Source organism: Gambusia affinis, linkage group LG03, assembly GCF_019740435.1.
Source record: "Gambusia affinis linkage group LG03, SWU_Gaff_1.0, whole genome shotgun sequence".
Lineage (NCBI taxonomy): Eukaryota > Metazoa > Chordata > Actinopteri > Cyprinodontiformes > Poeciliidae > Gambusia > Gambusia affinis.
This window is the reverse complement of record NC_057870.1, coordinates 23937487-23954323: the sequence shown is the minus strand read 5'-3', so window position 1 is coordinate 23954323 and position 16837 is coordinate 23937487. Positions and strand designations below refer to the sequence as shown.

The following is a 16837-nucleotide window of genomic DNA, read 5'->3' as shown; positions in this document are numbered from 1 at the left end:
AAAAGCAGAAGTAATCTCTCCAAAAATAACTTTTTTTCTTTGAACTCTGTCTACCCTTTCCACTTATCAGTTTGGCATCAGTTCACCTTCATTTAAAAACATGACTTATTTAAAACTAAATCATGATGTTTTAGAAAGCCTGCAAATCTGCTGTTCAGGAGCACCTTAAATAACACAAAAGGTTTTTCCAATGATGGTGAGAAATCAAGATATTATAATTCGACAACCAACTCCAGTGATACGGCATATAATCCTCAGGTCAGATTTCTCTGAAGAGAAAAATGTTTGTTAAAGATTATGGTAAATGTGCCATGAAACAGATTTCTAAAATGCAGAACAGGATTGCAAACATGTCAAAATGAGCAAACATTTATTTAGAAACAAAATAATATTTTAGTTTGAACAAACTTTACTTGGGGAGTTATATATATAAAAGTTTGGACACACCTTCTCATTGAATTTAATGAGTAGGTGTGTCCAAACTTTTGGTCTGGTCTGTACATATACAGTATAATGCTTAAAGAAAGCTCATTATGCTTAAAGCAAGAGTACATATATATCACATATAAAATTATCACATTTTATATGTCACTTCAATCACATATAAAATTTCCTGAATTATGTGCTGCCTCAAGTTTTCACAATCAGGTGCTTTAATAACAATTTTAGTGAGTCACCTGTTCATGGAGGTCTACACTCTCCCTGTAAAAGACCACCACCTAGTGTCTGGAACTGTCAGTTTCACTGCGGCCCAACTTTACATTTCTGAATTGGATTTAAGCAGAATTTTTGTGTTGAGGTTTGTTTTATGAACTCCGTTATTTAAATAGAGAAGGAACGTGAGAATGTGCATTTTTCTTGGACTAATCCCTCGGATTTCTTACATTTTAATTGGAAGAGTCCAAATTTATCAATTTTTTTCTTTTTTTTAAATACAACGTTTTATTTTCCATCTGCCATGAAAGCCTTTTGTTTTATCTCATCTTTTTCTTATTATTTTGGATGCTCCATTTACTTTGTTTTTTTTGAGACATTATTTAAAGGTGACATCACATTATTAATAGACGGTAAGAGAATCAATTAAATGTGACAAAATTGTTTTCTCTGTGCTTAAAAAGGTATTGTGAATTCATTACCACACAAAAGACAGACTAATTTTTATATCTATGGATGGAGTAATGGCATTATAGGTTTTATATCAATATCAGATATCAATATGAGCATATATCAGACTAGTAATTTCTTTTATGTTTAAATCTGCCCTTCTACTGTGTTTTTATGTTGTGTTGCATTGTTTGGTTTTATATTTGTACTCGTGTAAAGTGTCTGAGTACTTAGTCATCACAAATAAAATGTATTATTATTGGTATTTTCTTTTTTTGAGTTGACACCCACTCGCTTCAACTTAGCCTACTGCATACTATTTCTCATGTGAAGGCATTGTGGACTCCTGTCAATACACTTCAAATAAGCACATCAGGTGTACTCGGCTGCACTCCCGTTGTGCCTGTCCTCTCTCTAGCTCTGTGAACTAAGAAATCAGTGTCAGTTGTGTGCATCTGTAAAAAAAAATAATGCGTAGAATTTGTTTTCCATTATTTGAGTCGGGGAGCCAGTTAGTAGAGTCTGTGGACCTGGAAAACATCTTCTCCCTGTCTGTTTGTTAGCAAAGTGAAATGTGAGACTTGATAATTGCTGACAGGTGCTCTCCATCTTGTTTTACTGAGCTATTTCACAAAGAAAGATGGGGAACATGTTGGTCATTAGATGTACAAAGCAGGACCAGACATGTCTAATTGCAGAAAGAGGTGGTTTTAGAAAGTTGCACACCAAACGTTTTGGATCTTATTTCTAATAATATATACAAAACAGGTACTGCTTTGTGTAGATTTCACGTTACTACTTTATCATGTGAACTGTGGTGTATCGCTAAAATACCAAAGTGTTAACAAGTTCTGGTGGCTACTAAAGCCATGTAACAGACTTTCTCACGGAATCTGCTGTCAACCACAGAGAGCAGCAAGAAGGTCACTCAAACGTACTAGAACAACCACAAAAAAGAAACAACAAAACAATAACACTTACAACCACAGAGGATCAAGAAGATTAGACAGATAAAAATAAAGAAGAAAAGAAGCAAATAGCACATCTACATCCCCACAGCGAGAGAGGTATGAAAAGGTGAAAACTTTAATCTTATTATTTAATGAGATAACCCAGCACATACGTTTCATACCAGATAGAAAAAATATTTCCCTTTTATATCTAGATTGCTTCCTGACAGTGTAAGTCATATAGGACCTGCTCATTATGCTTAAAAGAAGAGTAAAGTAGGTTGAGCTGTTAATAGTTTAAAACAGTTTCATATTTGAAGTTCTGTTCTTTAAGTTTGATGGAACTGAAACGTTTCTGACCGGAGTTTACTCGTGTTCCTTGTGTGTTTTGTATTTTTCCCCCCAACACTGAAGTCAACAAATGTGAATGACAAATGTATTCAAAGAAAAACTGATTGTATATTTTCCATATGAGTCTGAAGTAAAATGTTTATAGTTGTCTTTGGGTTCTTGATGCGGTGAGACATCTGAAGAGCTTTATAAAATGATAATTTTTTTTGTTTTTACCTTTCAGTGCTTTTCCTGTTTCTAGAAGGAGACTGAGGGAGGAGAGGAAGGTGTCTATATTATACTTTTGCCCATTTATTTTAATTTGCCAACAAGAACTTCTTCTTCTTTAAAGTTTTATTTACTGCAATGAGTCAGGACCAGATAGGGTTTCTATTTGTATAAAAAAATTTTTAAAGTAAAACCCAAATAAATAAATATATACAGAAGACAGAAAAGGAATTGTGAGAATTTAACAGTACAATATAGATGTGAGTTATTCAGTTTCTGATGTCTTCATTGCCTTCTTGATCCAGTTAAGATTCCTTTCTGACAGGAAAGAGTAAACGCCGGGTTTCTTTTTCAAGCCACAAAGCTTCCCAAATGATGTGACTCCAACTAGAACTTTTTTGCACAGTATTGGTCCTCCTGAATCCCCCTGAGAGAGAGAAGAAACATGTGAAGATTATTTTCAGAATAAATCAACCTCTAACTAAGGCATAAAAGGCTTTTGGGCCTATTTTACCTGACAGGTGTCGGCATTGTTTTGACCATCTGACCCGGCACAAAGCATGTTCTTGTTAATATACGGCTTAAGGTTGTAATATTCTGGAGAGTTGCACTTCTCTCTGTCGATTACTGTCACATTGACAGACATCAGGACATCAGACATTTTGCCGACGTTGTTTGTTTTTCCCCATCCAGCCACCATGCAGACGGAATCGGTTGCTGGCTCTTTTATAGCAGTTTGCAGCTTAAGACTTTGAACCCATTTGGTTTTTTTCGCTGGCTTGTTGATCTGAAAAAATGTGGCACAACAGATGCTGATGATTTGTAGTTAAAATATGTAAATGCATAATATGTGAAATATGAAATGGAGTGGCTTGAACAATCATTTTAGGCAAAAAGTGCTGGGGAGATTGCAAAAATGCTGGCACTAACAACTTAGAACATAGTTTCAATCACAATAAATATGATTATCTGCATTTCTGATTTATAGTCAGACAGATGTAAAATATTTCTTTACTTAGCATGTTAAAGTCTTACCTTGATCAACATGAGGTCATTGAGTTTTTCAGCCTCATCATAGCAGGGATGGATGATGTGTTTTGACACACTTCGGACCTGCCTGTATTGTTTTTCCTTTTCCTTTTCCTTGATAGAGTGCACCCCCAGCAGTACAGTCTTAACACTGCAAGAGCAGAAAAATACTGCATTATTCACAACAGCACAAAGTGAGAACAATGATGGTTTGTTTAAAGAGTTTGTACATGATCGAAAAATAATAATTGTTAGTCTTAAATGGTGAAATAGTATACCAGAAATAGTACGTTTTAAGAAAATACACTGTGTTGAGATGCTAGGTGTTTAAAGAAGGTTTATTTTGCACCTTGACCACCCTTACACACACACTTTATGATCTACTTTCGTCTGTGCAGAACATAATGTTGCCTCGTAAGTTTCTGTTCATTTCACCAGAATGCAAAGCCTACTTTTAACTTTTGCATGCCACTGATATTTAGTAATTAATTAGACCTTTAGGTGCATTTATTTTTCTCATGCAAAATCAGTTGCGAGATTGAAATGTCGAAATGATTCTCAGAAAACGAGCCTTGTGGTTTCTGTGTTTTCTGTTAATGACTGTCCTTTCTGTGTGTACAAAGCACACAGAATGATCATGTGCTTAGACTTGGTGTCTGAGATGAAACGTGAGACATTTTTAGCATGCAGGATGCACTTTTGAAATGCATCATGACACCCCTTGCATGACGAAGGAGCTGAATGTAGTATTTTATTTATTTTTTGGTCACTACATGGGCAAATGGAAGTTGTTTTAAAGAAGATATACATACATTATGTATGCTTGTAAAGCTTTTGATTAAAAAATGACATCAGTGCTCTACTAGCTATTTGGTCCTTTCTCATTTTTAAGCATTGGTTACAAAATCTCTTGATCCAACAAGGAAATGATGCTTCTAGTGACTCAGCATGCATACTCATTCTTACTTTGCACAATCCACACAATCAGGGGGAAAATAAAAAAAATGCCTCCAGTAACAACAGTTTTTAATTCTATAGAAAAGAAAGATTAACAAAACCTACACAGAACAGGTTATTTGTTAACTAGCTAGGTGTTAATATTGTTGGAATTTGTTAACTAAAAGCAAATTATAAACATCATAGTTCCTACTCTTTGCAGTGTGCTGCTGTCAGGATCCAGTTGGGCTCAATTAATATTCCTCCACAGATCGGTACTTTTGACTCCAGCAGAGCCATGAAGGGCAGCGAGTGGGGCTTCACTTCATTCCCATCAATAATCTCAGAACCATAACCTAACACAGGAAGATATCCAAATAACGTTTTTCACAAAAGAGCAATAAAAGAATCGTTCTAAAACAAAAGTAACTGATATCTATGGCAATTACAGCATTTAAGAAGCTATTACTCACTTGAGTTGAAAGAAAAGAAGAAGACACAGGAGATGAAAGCAACGAAACCCCTCAGAAACAACATTTCCTCTTATTTCTATCTTTGATCTGGTGGTGAATGCGCCCCTGGAGACAATCACCCTGCCCTTTATGTGTTTTTCTCAAAGGATGTGGTCTGACCATGGAAATGCACAAGTCAGCAAAATGGATAAAATGGTCTGCAGCACATCATCAGCCCGAAGCCTGTGGTGAAATTTACCAGTACTGATCAGAACCAAGTTAGTCAGCATGATGTGGGTTTTTAAGATCATGCACATCAGAGTGTAGGTGAGTGCAGACGTGGGAGCAAACTGCTAAGATCAGGGGGAGGAGTTTAAGGCTTTGCAAAGTTCTCTTTTCAAAAATAAGGTACCTTCTGACGCATGCAAAGACTGCATACATTTTCACCATTTGGGAAAGGGTCTGTTTATAAAGTCTAATATTTTGCATGAGATTTTATTTAACATTTTTTAGTGTTGTGTTCTTGTGTTTGACACTTCTTAAAATAGAAACCTCTTATATTACTTAATGTGTCATGACAGAAGTTTAGCTAACATTTGGATATGGCATAAGCCACCAGGTTGCAGGTGTCCCGATTCAAATCATATATTTAAATTAGTGAGTTTTCTTAATGTCATGTAGTGGTGGTGTTGGTGGTGAGGCAGACGCTTGTAGACCCAGGAAAAGATGAAGTGATGGTAGTTTTAATGATGAAAATGCCAAAATGCAGAATCCAAAACACCAGGCAGCACAACTGAGCAGAAGCCAGGGCTCAACGCCGGTAGAAACTGGTTAAACAAATGGACTGCTTACAAGACGCATACGACAACAAATGCAGACACACGGGTGATATTAAATACACAGGAGGTAATCAGGGAACGGGACACACCTGGGAATAATCCAGGGGAGGACAGGACAACACGGAGACTCAGAGACACAGAAAACTCAAAATGAATGCACAGAGAACTCAAATCAACACAGAGAAAAACCCAAGTTATTCTCATTAATGCTAAATTGTTAAAATTCAGACCAAATATTTGATCCTTGTGAAGTTTGAGGGGGATTTTAAGCTGTGGTGTGGAAACAAAACTATTTCATTCTTACCTCTAACTCTAACTAGTAGAGCACAGTAGAACTGCAAAAAAGTGGGATGAGGGAAAGATCCCTCTTTGTTGATAATTATTGTGAAAATAGTCCTCTGTAATACATGCAAGAACACGCACACCCACTCACACAAGTGCAATTTATATGCTGATTTCACAACAATATGAGAGATATATAGTTTTGGATTTTTTAATAGTTTTGCTAATTTGGTTGTCACATAGACAGTCCTCATAGCAGTGCAGCAACAGTCTATGCAGTCTTTGATTTTATTTGTAATTTGTATATATACCCAGTTTTTGCAACAAAATGCAGGTCAGATAAAAAGAGCAACAAAACATAGTTAAAAAAGTAACTGTATCAGTCAGAAAAGTTATTCAGCTTCAAAGGTCTTCAATGTCTTCTTGATCCAGTTAAGATGGTTTTCTGATAGGAAAGCGTAAACTCCAGGCCTCTTCACTGATCCACAGAGCTCATCCTTGGATCCCCCGAAAGATGTGACTCCAACTAGAACACCATTGCAGAATATTGGTCCTCCAGAATCGCCCTGCAAGAAAGAAGAAATATGTGAATATCATTTTAAGGAAATTATGTCTTAAAATTGGTTAAAAGCCTCATTTACCATACAGGTGTCGGCATCACTTTTCTTCCCATTTGGCCCCGCACATATCATGTCCTTGGTAATATACGGTTTATGGTTATAATGATCTGGAGAGTTGCATTTTTCTCTTTCAATCACAGTGACATTAGCAGACATCAGGACATCTGATAGAACTTTGCTGTTTTTGCTGGTTGCTCCCCATCCAGCCACCAGACAGACAGAGCCAGCTGCTGGCTCTTTGACAACATTGCTCAGTTGTTGAACTTTGACCCATCTGGTTTCCTTCACTGCTTTGTCCAGCTGAAAGGGGAACATAGATCAAAGTTGAAATTGTTCACAGAATTATATAATAGTCATAAAAAAGTGGTCTTAACCACTGCTTCAGATCTGAAAGACCTTGAATTTTAAACTTGGTTCAAGCAATTATTTGAGCTCATGGACTTAAAGGTCACTGAAACAACTTCAGGCTTTATTTTCTCAATGACTAAAGTAAAACCAACTTTTTGTTTAAGTTTTATGGTTTTTTGTGAATATTTTGTCCAAAGTATATCTGGGCAAAAGTTTCCACTTATTGTAAAATCCTTACCTTGAGCAACATGAGATCATTGACTTTCTTATTCTTATCAAAGTCACAATGAGGAACTCTTGTCTTCACCTTCCGGACCTGCCGGTATTTCTTTTCTTTTTTCTTTTTTTCGATGGAGTGCATCCCAAGTAACACAGTCTTAATGCTGCAGAAGCAAAAACACAGTATGGTGTTAGATTTATCAAGCATGTCCGTAGTCATGACACCATAAAGGTTTACTGCACTATTACAAGTGAATCTGTCTAATATATTTAATTGTATAGTAAGTGAATTATTATAGAATTGACATTAACTATATTTTAAGATTATTTAATTGCACATTATGTTAAGCTTCACAAATCTTAAAGAGCTGGTTATTTAATGTGGATATCTATCTATCTATCTATATATATATAATATATTTTTTTGTCACATTAGAACCATAAATTGTTAAATAATTTTCATACTGTATTGGGATTTTATGTCAGTGATAATTGTTAGGGGAAAGGAAAATGTATATTTACATTTTGAAGAAATGAAAATGTGAAAAGTTGGTATTTTACTCTCTTGATTTAATACTTTGTAGAACCTCTTTCTGCAGTGACACCTGCAAAATGTTTAGAGCATGTTCCTACCAGTTGTGGGCATTGCCATGCAAACTTGAGCTAATCCTCAGCTACAGTTAGCAAAAGTTTAGCTCAGTCAGACTCGATGGAGAGCAATTTCAGTTTTCAGGTCTTCTGACATATTTTGATCTAAACAATTTTATTTGGCTTGTTTTAGTCTTTTGCATTCTTCTGCAATTTGTCTTCCAGGATGCTAATCTTTTTTTAAATTATACTGTTTACTTTGTAAATGAAACTTAATGTTGAAATATAAATGTTTTCTCAGAGAACTCTTTTCTAAAGTTGTGTGGCTTTTGTGGTTTCTTGATGTGAGTGGTCCTTGCACCTTATTTTTTACTTCCTTAGTTTCTGTGAAGAGCAAGACAGAAACTGTCTTGCCCTTTTACATTTTGACATATTTGGAAATGTAAAATATGTGGAGACCATATGCTCAGAACAACACCCTGTTCTCACTGTCTTAATGCATATTAAGTGAGAACCTGGACTTGGTATTTTAGTATATGAATAGAAAACATCCTACAGTAAATGTATATATAAAATAAAAAAGCATAATTTGCAAGGTGTTTGTTTACAAATCTTTAAAAGAAGTAGAGATGGAGGCTATCTAGACACCTTTAGTCTTTGACCTGATTGAGCTTTCCTGGGTTTTACTATTTCTTATGAACCTGTACAAAATGAAATGGCTCACTGTTTTATTTACAAATCTTTAATCAGACATTTAGAAACGTAAACATTTTCAATTATAAAACTAAACTAATGGAGGATCAATTTTTGTAACTCAAACAACACTTTTCCTGCTATTATCATTTTTTATTTTTTATTTTTTACCAAGTGAAACCTCAATAGAATAAAAATATGTTATATTTCCTACTTTCCACAGTGTGCAGCAGTCAGGACCCATTTTCGATCAATCAATGTTCCTCCGCAGAATCCACTTGACTCCAGAAAAGCCATGAAGGGCAATGAGTGAGGCTCAACTTCATCCCCATTGATGATGACAGTACCACGACCTAGCACAGGAAGACATCCAAGCCCACTCAGAAAAATAAAAATACATAATAAAGAGATGGTATTTTTTCCCCAAAGAATGACAACACTTAAGATTTTACTCACATGAGTTCATAATAAGGAAAAGTGCACTGAGGATGAAAGCAGTACAAGCCATCGGAGAGAACATTTCCTTTTTTCTCAGACTTTGATCTGGGGATGAATGCGACCCTCACGATGCTCACCCCTCTCCTTTATGTGCGTTTCTCAAAGGATGTGGTTCAACCATGGAAATGCATGAGTCAACAAAACACATGAAGTATTCTGATGAACACCATCATTCTGAAATGTGTAGTGACATTTACCAGATCAGAACCAGTTTATTTTTTTGGTACTAGAAGTCTTTAGCAAACAGCAATCTGACAAGAAAGAGGGCTGAGAGAGAAGAGACGGAGACAGCAGATGGCCTTAGACCAGGAATCAAGTCCAGGACAACTGCATCATAGGCAACAACCTCAACACATCGTTCATCTGCTCTGCCAGCTGAGCCACTCAGTGCCTCCAGAGCCAATGTTATTCAGCAGCTGTGAAGTGGAGGTTTTGTTTGTTTATTTTTACCACTGTGGTGCAGCTCACTTTTGAAGATCGGTGGGAACATAGAGCCAGAAGCAGAATAGACTTAAGTCTTCAAAATTAATGCAGAATAACGATTCGATAATAATGGGTACATGTTATAGGAGGATTGTATGAAAATCCTCCTATAAATGCTCCTCCTGATTACTCCTGATGAGTTCCACCTGGCAGTCACACATTCAGGAAAGAGGGAAATGACACACAAACATTTTATTATCATAGCAAATATGGTCATAATGATACTTCAACTATTGACTTGAAAACAAAGTTGGGTGCACTTCTTCCTTAAACAAAAATTGTCAAAAACGTTTAGTTTTTTGCTGCTGAAAAGGATTGACTCAGATATTGGCTAATCCGATAGTACAGAGCAAGCAAGTACATATTTTGCTCTTTATTTATTTAAAGTGGTTTTCAGAAATAGCTCAAGCCTTGCTGTAAGAAGTAAAAACTCAGCATTTTATTTGTTCATTTGGTGTTTGTACATAAGGTTTTTGCTAACATAATGCGGGCTGAATTACAACAGACAGCAAAACAATAATTGAAAGAGTAAAACAGCAACTCAAGAACAACCTTTATTCATTTGCAGGTGTCTTCATTGTCTTCTTAATCCACTTAAGGTGATCTTCGGTAAGGAAAGCATACACTCCAGGTTTGTTTTTGATTCCACACTTGTAACCAAAAGATGCAACACCAACTACAGCTCCATTGCACAGTATTGGCCCTCCTGAATCTCCCTACACAGAGAGGAAAAGAAAACCGGCATTTTATGGGAACAATAGCATTTTATCTTAGTGTAAATTACCATTAGGATTTCTTACCTTACAAGTGTCACCTTTGTTTTTCCCACTGGCCCCAGCACATATCATGTTCTTAGTTATATATGGAGCAAGGTTGTAATATTTTTTTGAGTTGCATTTTATTCTGTCGATCACTGTCACATTGGCTGACATCAAAACATCTGACAAAGTAGCTCCATCTTTTTTGGTTTGTCCCCATCCAGCCACCATACAGACTGAACGGTCTGCTGGCTCTTTGACAGCTTCATTCAGTTTGAAAGTGCTCACCCATTTGGTTTGCTTCACTGCTTTGTCCAGCTGGAAAATAAAATATCACTATTAGTTAATTTTATGAACAATGTCAGTACAGTTAAGATCACTAATTTGGCAAAGTACCATTACCTTGAGCAACATGAGATCATTGTTTTTTTCTTTGCTATCATAGCAAGGATGAGGAACACTTCTTGATACCTTAAGAATCTGCCTGTACTGCTGTTCATTCTTCTTCTCCTTGATGGAGTGCACCCCCAGCAACACAGTCTTAATACTGAGAGAGCAACAACATATTACACAGTCAATGGGTCTGGCACAAGAAACATTACATTTAAGCCTGTGTGGTAAATAGCAGAGAAATTTTGGAAATAAAAAGGTTAGTAAAATTGCAGGCCATAATGGTATTTGTTATGATCATATTCAAGTCAACATTAAAAATGATTGGAGGTTTTAGTCACCACCATCAAATAAAAAAACTGCTGGTAGTGACACAAACACACTTTAGGTATAAAACAGGGAAGATGAAAATATCTTGCTTTGAAATACTGGTTTGTGATTTGCACAGCAAAGCAAGCTGAATGCATGAAAGAGTTCCTGTTTTTACCTTTCACAGTGTGCAGCAGTGAGAACCCAGTTTGGATCAATTAATATTCCTCCACAGACTGGTTCGCTGGACTCCAGCAAAGCCATGAAGGGCAACGAGTGGGGCTTCACTTCTTTCCCATTGATAATTTCAGAACTGTGACCTAACACAGAAAGTTAAAAAGGTACAACACATCCTATAATAGTAAACAGGTGACATTAACTTTCTTCTCAAGTAAAATGGCAGTACTTAAGATATTACTCACTTGAGCTGGTCATAAGGAAAAGGGCAATGACACCCCTCAGAGAGAACATTTTGTCTTATGTCAGTCTTTGATCTGGAGATGAATGCGCCCCTCAGGATGCTGACCCTGACCCGTTATATATGTTTCTCAAAGGATGTGGTCTGACCATGGAAATGCATTTTAAAGCAAAACACACGTAGTAATCCAGTAAGCTGATGTCTGTGGTAACACTAGATCAGAACCAAAGCCGTTCAGCAGCTTTGAGGTACAGGGTTTTTATTTTTATTTTTATTTCCTCAACATGCGGCTCAGAGTACAAACAGGTGAGAACACAGTCATGAGCAAAGGAGACTAAAATATTCAAATTTCATGCAGTGAGTTATGACCTCTGGTTGCAAATCAAGAATGGAAACATTTTGTAGCATTGAGAACATCTATATATGTAGTGAATGCAGGTGATGGTTACCATGGGAACGTCGGGGCAAAGCTTTTTGAACCAGTAAACTCTACGCTCAGTAACCAAGGGCCTCCCTCCAGTTGGATGTTGTTATGAAAGCTCAAATGGAAATGAAAATGAAATAAAACTTTTAAATTAAAATTAAACATAGGAACATGCATTTGTTACCAAGGATTTTCAAAAAAAAAAAAAAATGTTTTGTGCTTTCTGGCATGAAACACCTTTCTTCTATTGAAGCCAACATTGAGACCCATTTATCAGCATAAAATAATTTGTTATTCTCTACTTGGTTCCATCTAAATATTGCTTTGAGTTATTTCTGAGTTATTCCTGAGCATGTACAAAATGATTTTTGCATTTGTAACTTGTAAAATAGTGTACTGTGAATATTGTCAGCAAAACCTATAAGGTCAGAGGTGATGTGTCATTCTGTTGTATCGTTCTGATTCAGTCAGTGTTTTACCTGCAGATACAAAGGATCTTCATATATTCACGGTTCAGCATATGGAAAATTATTTGTCAAACATGTATTTTGTTGTCAGTTTATTGACATTTAACAGGCTTGTACAGTAAGAATTGTTTCCATCTAGTGGCAGAATTAAGTATTACATATCAGAGTCTGCCATAGTTTGATGATGTCACAGAAAGGAGACAATGCAGGAGATAGAAAGTATGGGGTTGTCCTCAGTAACATTGCAACTTCTCTTAGTTTGAGCTGGTCTTTGAAATCACTGGAATTTAAAATGTATATTTCTGTTGATAAAGAATAATGCAGGTGTTTGTAAGAGAAGGCAGCACTTGTTTTTTAGGAACTTTTAGGTTTTAGCTAAATATCACCTCGTGAGCAAATTTATTGTACAGTTAAGTGCAAACTATTCTTTGCTGCTGTGTATTATTTCCGAAAATGTGCATGTTCACTTCTCAATTTTAACCTATTCCAACTGGCTTCAGTAAAGAGCCAACATAAGCCCTCCTGTCTGTGGTCATTTTGGAGAGGAGTCGATGGAGGATGAGAATATGACAACAGGAATCCAAATTATTTGTGGAAAGTCTAAATATTGGTAGATATTTTAGAGCATATCTAAAATATTCAAAAGAAAGTGCAGCATGGGAAGCTGAAAGATACCTTGGCATGATGTTACTTGACACGCAATTGAGTGACATTTGCAAAGCTGCCAGCTCATGAGTGCCATTATTTCCTTGAACTGTAATTTGCTGCAGCATCAAGATTCTGTGGTAGCGTTAAGGAGTGTTTCTCTGTGCATATCAGTGCATAGTGAGGTAGGTCAGTTGGTGTTTGAACTATTAAAAGAGGCAGATAGCATTTTTGGTTGTGGTCCCCAGTATTATCTGATTTTAACATTTCTCAGGTTGCTTTGATCCTCCAGCCCACAAAACCAGTAGTCTATTGAATTTGATTTTGCTCACCAGATTTAGATGTTGACAACAAGCCACTAATTGCTACAGATGAAATCAAAGACTGTTTAGTAGAACTTTGTAATTCTATCATTGTGTTCCATGCTTAGGTACATGGAAAACCTGGTTTATCTGCTGCTTGGTACTAATAATAGCTCAAGAAAATGGCAACATCATTTTGCTATTATTTTATCTTCAATCTTGATATATGTCTGAAATGTGGACCATTTGAATAGTATCGTTTGTTTCGAGCCACCTTCAAGTCAAAACACAGCAATAATAGTTAATGTTCTTTTGATCTTCATAAAACCAGTTTTAGTTGTAGGTATAGCAGCATTCTAGCTGCAGCAGAGAGCATCACCTAGTGACTTGGTAGAAAAACACACAAAGAAAGACCATTGGTATTGATTAATCTGACAGTACATGGCCAGAAATATAATGTTTTATTCGTGATTCTTTTAAATAGATTTTCAGAAACTGTTTTCAAGGTTTGATTTAACTCAATCTTTTGTTCACTTGTTGTCTGCACATGCATCCTTCAGCAACATAAAGACGGAATCACAGAGGTGCTTGAAAGAGTTTAACAGCAAAAATGAAAAGCAGGGTTTATTCATTTGTCTTCATTGTCTTCTTGACCCAGTTAAGGTTGTGTTCAGTGAGGAAAGCGTACACTCCAGGTCTGTTTTGAATTCCACACTTATGCCCAAAAGACGTAACTCCAACTAGATCTTCATTGCACAATATCGGCCCTCCTGAATCTCCCTACAAAGAGAAGAAGTATATAAAATGCATTTTAGGGAAACAGCAACATTTAAATTTGGGTAAACAGCTGGTAGGCCCACTTACCTGACAAGTGTCAGCTTTGATTTTGCCATTCCACCCAGCACATATCATGTTCTTAGTTATATAAGGACTAAGGTTGTAATAATCTTTTGAGTTGCATTTCATTCTGTCGATCACTGTCACATTGGTGGACATCAAAACATCTGACATGGTAGTTGCATCATTTTCGGTTTTTCCCCATCCAGCCACCTTACAGACTGAACCGGCTGCTGGCTCATTGACAACTTTATTCAGCTTGAGAGTTTTCACCCATGTGGTTTGCTTCACTGCCTTGTCCAGCTGGAAAAGAAAATATCACTATTATTTTATATTATGAACAATGTCAGCGTAGATACGAACACTGATTTTTTCAAAGTTACCTTGAGCAACATAAGATCGTTGTTTTTTTCTTTGCTATCATAGCAAGGGTGAGGAACACTTCTCTTCACCTTACGGATCTGCCTGTACTGCTGTTCCTTCTTCTTTTCTTTGATGGAGTGCACCCCCAGCAACACAGTCTTAATACTGGCAGAGAACAAATGCACAGTATGGTTAAATGTAATGTCTGACAGAATAGTCAGATATTAAGAAATATTTTTATTAAAGGCTTGTAAACATCTGGTTTCAACTGTTTATAGCCCTTTCCTTTCTAAACAAGTCTATTAATATTCCAAGACTAATAAATTACAGATTATCCTTGATATTTTTTCTTACAGCTGGAGAAGAAAAGCTTAGACCCACCTTGACTTTGTTCTCAAGTTTGAGTAATCGATGATAAAGCTGTATGTATATATATTATATATATGAAACAGGAAGCAACAAATACAAGAAGAACATGTTGATGAGTCATAATCAGTATTCTGACTTTGACCTGTTTTTATGTGTTGCTAAATCTCTCAAAACGGGTCGTTCAATTGGAAAATGAAACCTAAAGTTCTAACACTAAATGTTTAATAGAGGATGACAGTTTTCTGAATCTTTGTGCCTTTTAGGTTTCTTAAAGCGAGTGATATTTGTGCCTAAATATAAGACGTCTATTGCTTCCTTCACATGTTATGTGCTAATGTGCTACTTTTTTTTTTTTGGAAAGCAAGAAAAATGGCTTTCTGTTGCTATCTACTCAGGCCATCTACTCAGTTTGAAATATTGGCTCTTGAATTTCATGGAGCACAACATCCAAAAGTGCAGAGCGAAAGCTTCCTGTTACAAACCTATACATTGTTTAATTCGGTTGGAAGTGCAAGAGAAAACAACATATGCAAAGAAACAGCCAACGAAACAAAGGATTCTGTTTTCTATTTCTGATCAACCTGAATCCTTACAAAATAAAAAAATATATATTGTTCTTACTTTGTGCAGTGTGCAGCAGTCAGAACCCATTTTGGATCAACTAGTATTCCTCCACAGACTGGTTTGCTTGTCTCCAGGAGAGCCATGTAGGGCAACGAGTGGGGCGCCACTTCTCTCCCATTGATAATCTCAGAACCATGATCTGGCAATACACCCAGAAACAATTTTTGATGTTACAGGAGAAAGCTGAACCTTTGACTAAAGAGAAAAAATGTATTAATAAGAAAATGACAATACTTTAGAAAGTACTACTCACTGAATTTGATAACAAACAAGACACAGAGAATGAAAGCAATAAAATCCCTCAGACAAAACATTTCCTCCTATCAGGGTGTTTGAAATGGAGAAGAATGTGCCGATCATAATGCTCAATCTGCTCTTATGTCTTAATCTCAAAGGATGTGGGCAAACCATGGAAATGCATGAATCAGCAAGATAGGTGTGATCATGAAATGAGGTCAGATCTATCACTTCTGAAGTGGTGATGTTTAGCACTTCTCACAGTGCCCAACAGGACTGTGGTGGAGGTTTTTAATTTTATTGACATCACAGTCCCTAAGAGGAGACAAGTGGTAACTTTTTCCAGAGCTTACATGATTATTTCTCAGATATTGTCAACTTGGAAAATGGCATGTTGTCCAAGACAAAAGTCATTTGTGTCCCCTCTATGTGCAAGATACACATTTTATTGTTATTATTATAATATAGGGGAAAAAAACATTTTTGTATCAGAGTATAATTTAATTGACAATGTACCTGGAAAAAAACTTACTGGATGTGGGGCTCAAACCTCATGGAGTAAAACTATTACAACTTTTTATTGGATGCAAACTTGGGAACATCAAGTAATTTAATTTAATTTAATTTAATTTAATTTAATTTAATTTAATTTAATTTAATTTAATTTAATTTAATTTAATTTAATTTAATTTAATTTAATATATTAAAGTGTCATGACGTCCCTGTTCCTGTCATATTTTATGCTGCACCTCTGCTCTGCTCCTCCTGCTCCTACTGGCTGTTGATTGCTGATTCCTCCCACCTCTGCTACCTAAATAAACTTCTGCTCAGCACTCATTCAGCACAAGACTGTCTGTTGTCATCCATATCCCTGCAAGGGATCAGTCCCAATCTGTACATATAAACAATAATGTGAATAAAGTTCTGGTTTTTTTCAGAAATGGACAAACAACAGTTAATAGACCAACAATTTCTAAAACTATGCAACATTTATTAAAGCAGGTGTGAGGCCCTTTACTAGACTTTATTGTTGGAGGAAAATATAAGGAAAAGAATTACCGTACTAAACTTATTTTGCATTTTAATTGGAAAAAT

General features: G+C 36.1%; 3 protein-coding genes across 3 annotated transcripts; all 3 read right to left on the bottom strand.

The window, feature by feature from the left end:
• Window positions 1–2150: 2150 nt before the first annotated feature.
• Window positions 2151–9657, bottom strand: LOC122827909. The gene is made up of 11 exons (XM_044111007.1): window positions 9075–9657; window positions 8833–8971; window positions 7357–7501; window positions 6792–7070; window positions 6552–6716; window positions 5289–5379; window positions 5051–5119; window positions 4792–4933; window positions 3648–3792; window positions 3127–3399; window positions 2151–3039 (listed from the first exon to the last, which is right to left on the bottom strand). Exons 1-11 carry the CDS (start codon window positions 9136–9138, stop codon window positions 2878–2880), a joined length of 1674 nt encoding a protein of 557 aa, XP_043966942.1. The 5' UTR covers window positions 9139–9657; the 3' UTR covers window positions 2151–2877.
• Window positions 9658–9788: 131 nt separating this feature from the next.
• LOC122828705 (granzyme K-like) lies at window positions 9789–11981 on the bottom strand. Its single transcript, XM_044112509.1, has 6 exons — window positions 11924–11981; window positions 11479–11687; window positions 11235–11376; window positions 10760–10904; window positions 10400–10675; window positions 9789–10315 (listed from the first exon to the last, which is right to left on the bottom strand). Exons 2-6 carry the CDS (start codon window positions 11525–11527, stop codon window positions 10154–10156), a joined length of 774 nt encoding a protein of 257 aa, XP_043968444.1. The 5' UTR covers window positions 11528–11687; window positions 11924–11981; the 3' UTR covers window positions 9789–10153.
• A 1753-nt stretch (window positions 11982–13734) lies between these two features.
• LOC122828006 (granzyme K-like) lies at window positions 13735–15878 on the bottom strand. Its single transcript, XM_044111182.1, has 5 exons — window positions 15759–15878; window positions 15503–15644; window positions 14533–14677; window positions 14177–14452; window positions 13735–14092 (listed from the first exon to the last, which is right to left on the bottom strand). The coding sequence occupies exons 1-5, from the start codon at window positions 15817–15819 to the stop codon at window positions 13937–13939; spliced, it is 780 nt and encodes a 259-aa protein (XP_043967117.1). The 5' UTR covers window positions 15820–15878; the 3' UTR covers window positions 13735–13936.
• Between the last annotated feature and the right edge of the window lie 959 nt (window positions 15879–16837).

Coding starts and splice junctions, on each gene's coding strand:
- LOC122828006 (XM_044111182.1), bottom strand. CDS start 15,819: ATGTTTTGTCTGAGGGATTTTATTGCTTTCATTCTCTGTGTCTTGTTT. Junction 15,645..15,758: donor CTTGTTTGTTATCAAATTCA/GTGAGTAGTACT, acceptor GTGTATTGCCAG/ATCATGGTTCTGAGATTATC. Junction 14,678..15,502: donor ACTGCTGCACACTGCACAAA/GTAAGAACAATA, acceptor GTTCTCTGCCAG/TATTAAGACTGTGTTGCTGG.
- LOC122828705 (XM_044112509.1), bottom strand. CDS start 11,527: ATGTTCTCTCTGAGGGGTGTCATTGCCCTTTTCCTTATGACCAGCTCA. Junction 10,676..10,759: donor ATGATCTCATGTTGCTCAAG/GTAATGGTACTT, acceptor TTTATTTTCCAG/CTGGACAAAGCAGTGAAGCA. Junction 10,316..10,399: donor ACAAAGGTGACACTTGTAAG/GTAAGAAATCCT, acceptor CTCTCTGTGTAG/GGAGATTCAGGAGGGCCAAT.
- LOC122827909 (XM_044111007.1), bottom strand. CDS start 9,138: ATGTTCTCTCCGATGGCTTGTACTGCTTTCATCCTCAGTGCACTTTTC. Junction 7,071..7,356: donor ATGATCTCATGTTGCTCAAG/GTAAGGATTTTA, acceptor TTCCCCTTTCAG/CTGGACAAAGCAGTGAAGGA. Junction 5,380..6,551: donor AGACATTGAAGACCTTTGAA/GCTGAATAACTT, acceptor TGATCTTAGCAG/TTTGCTCCCACGTCTGCACT.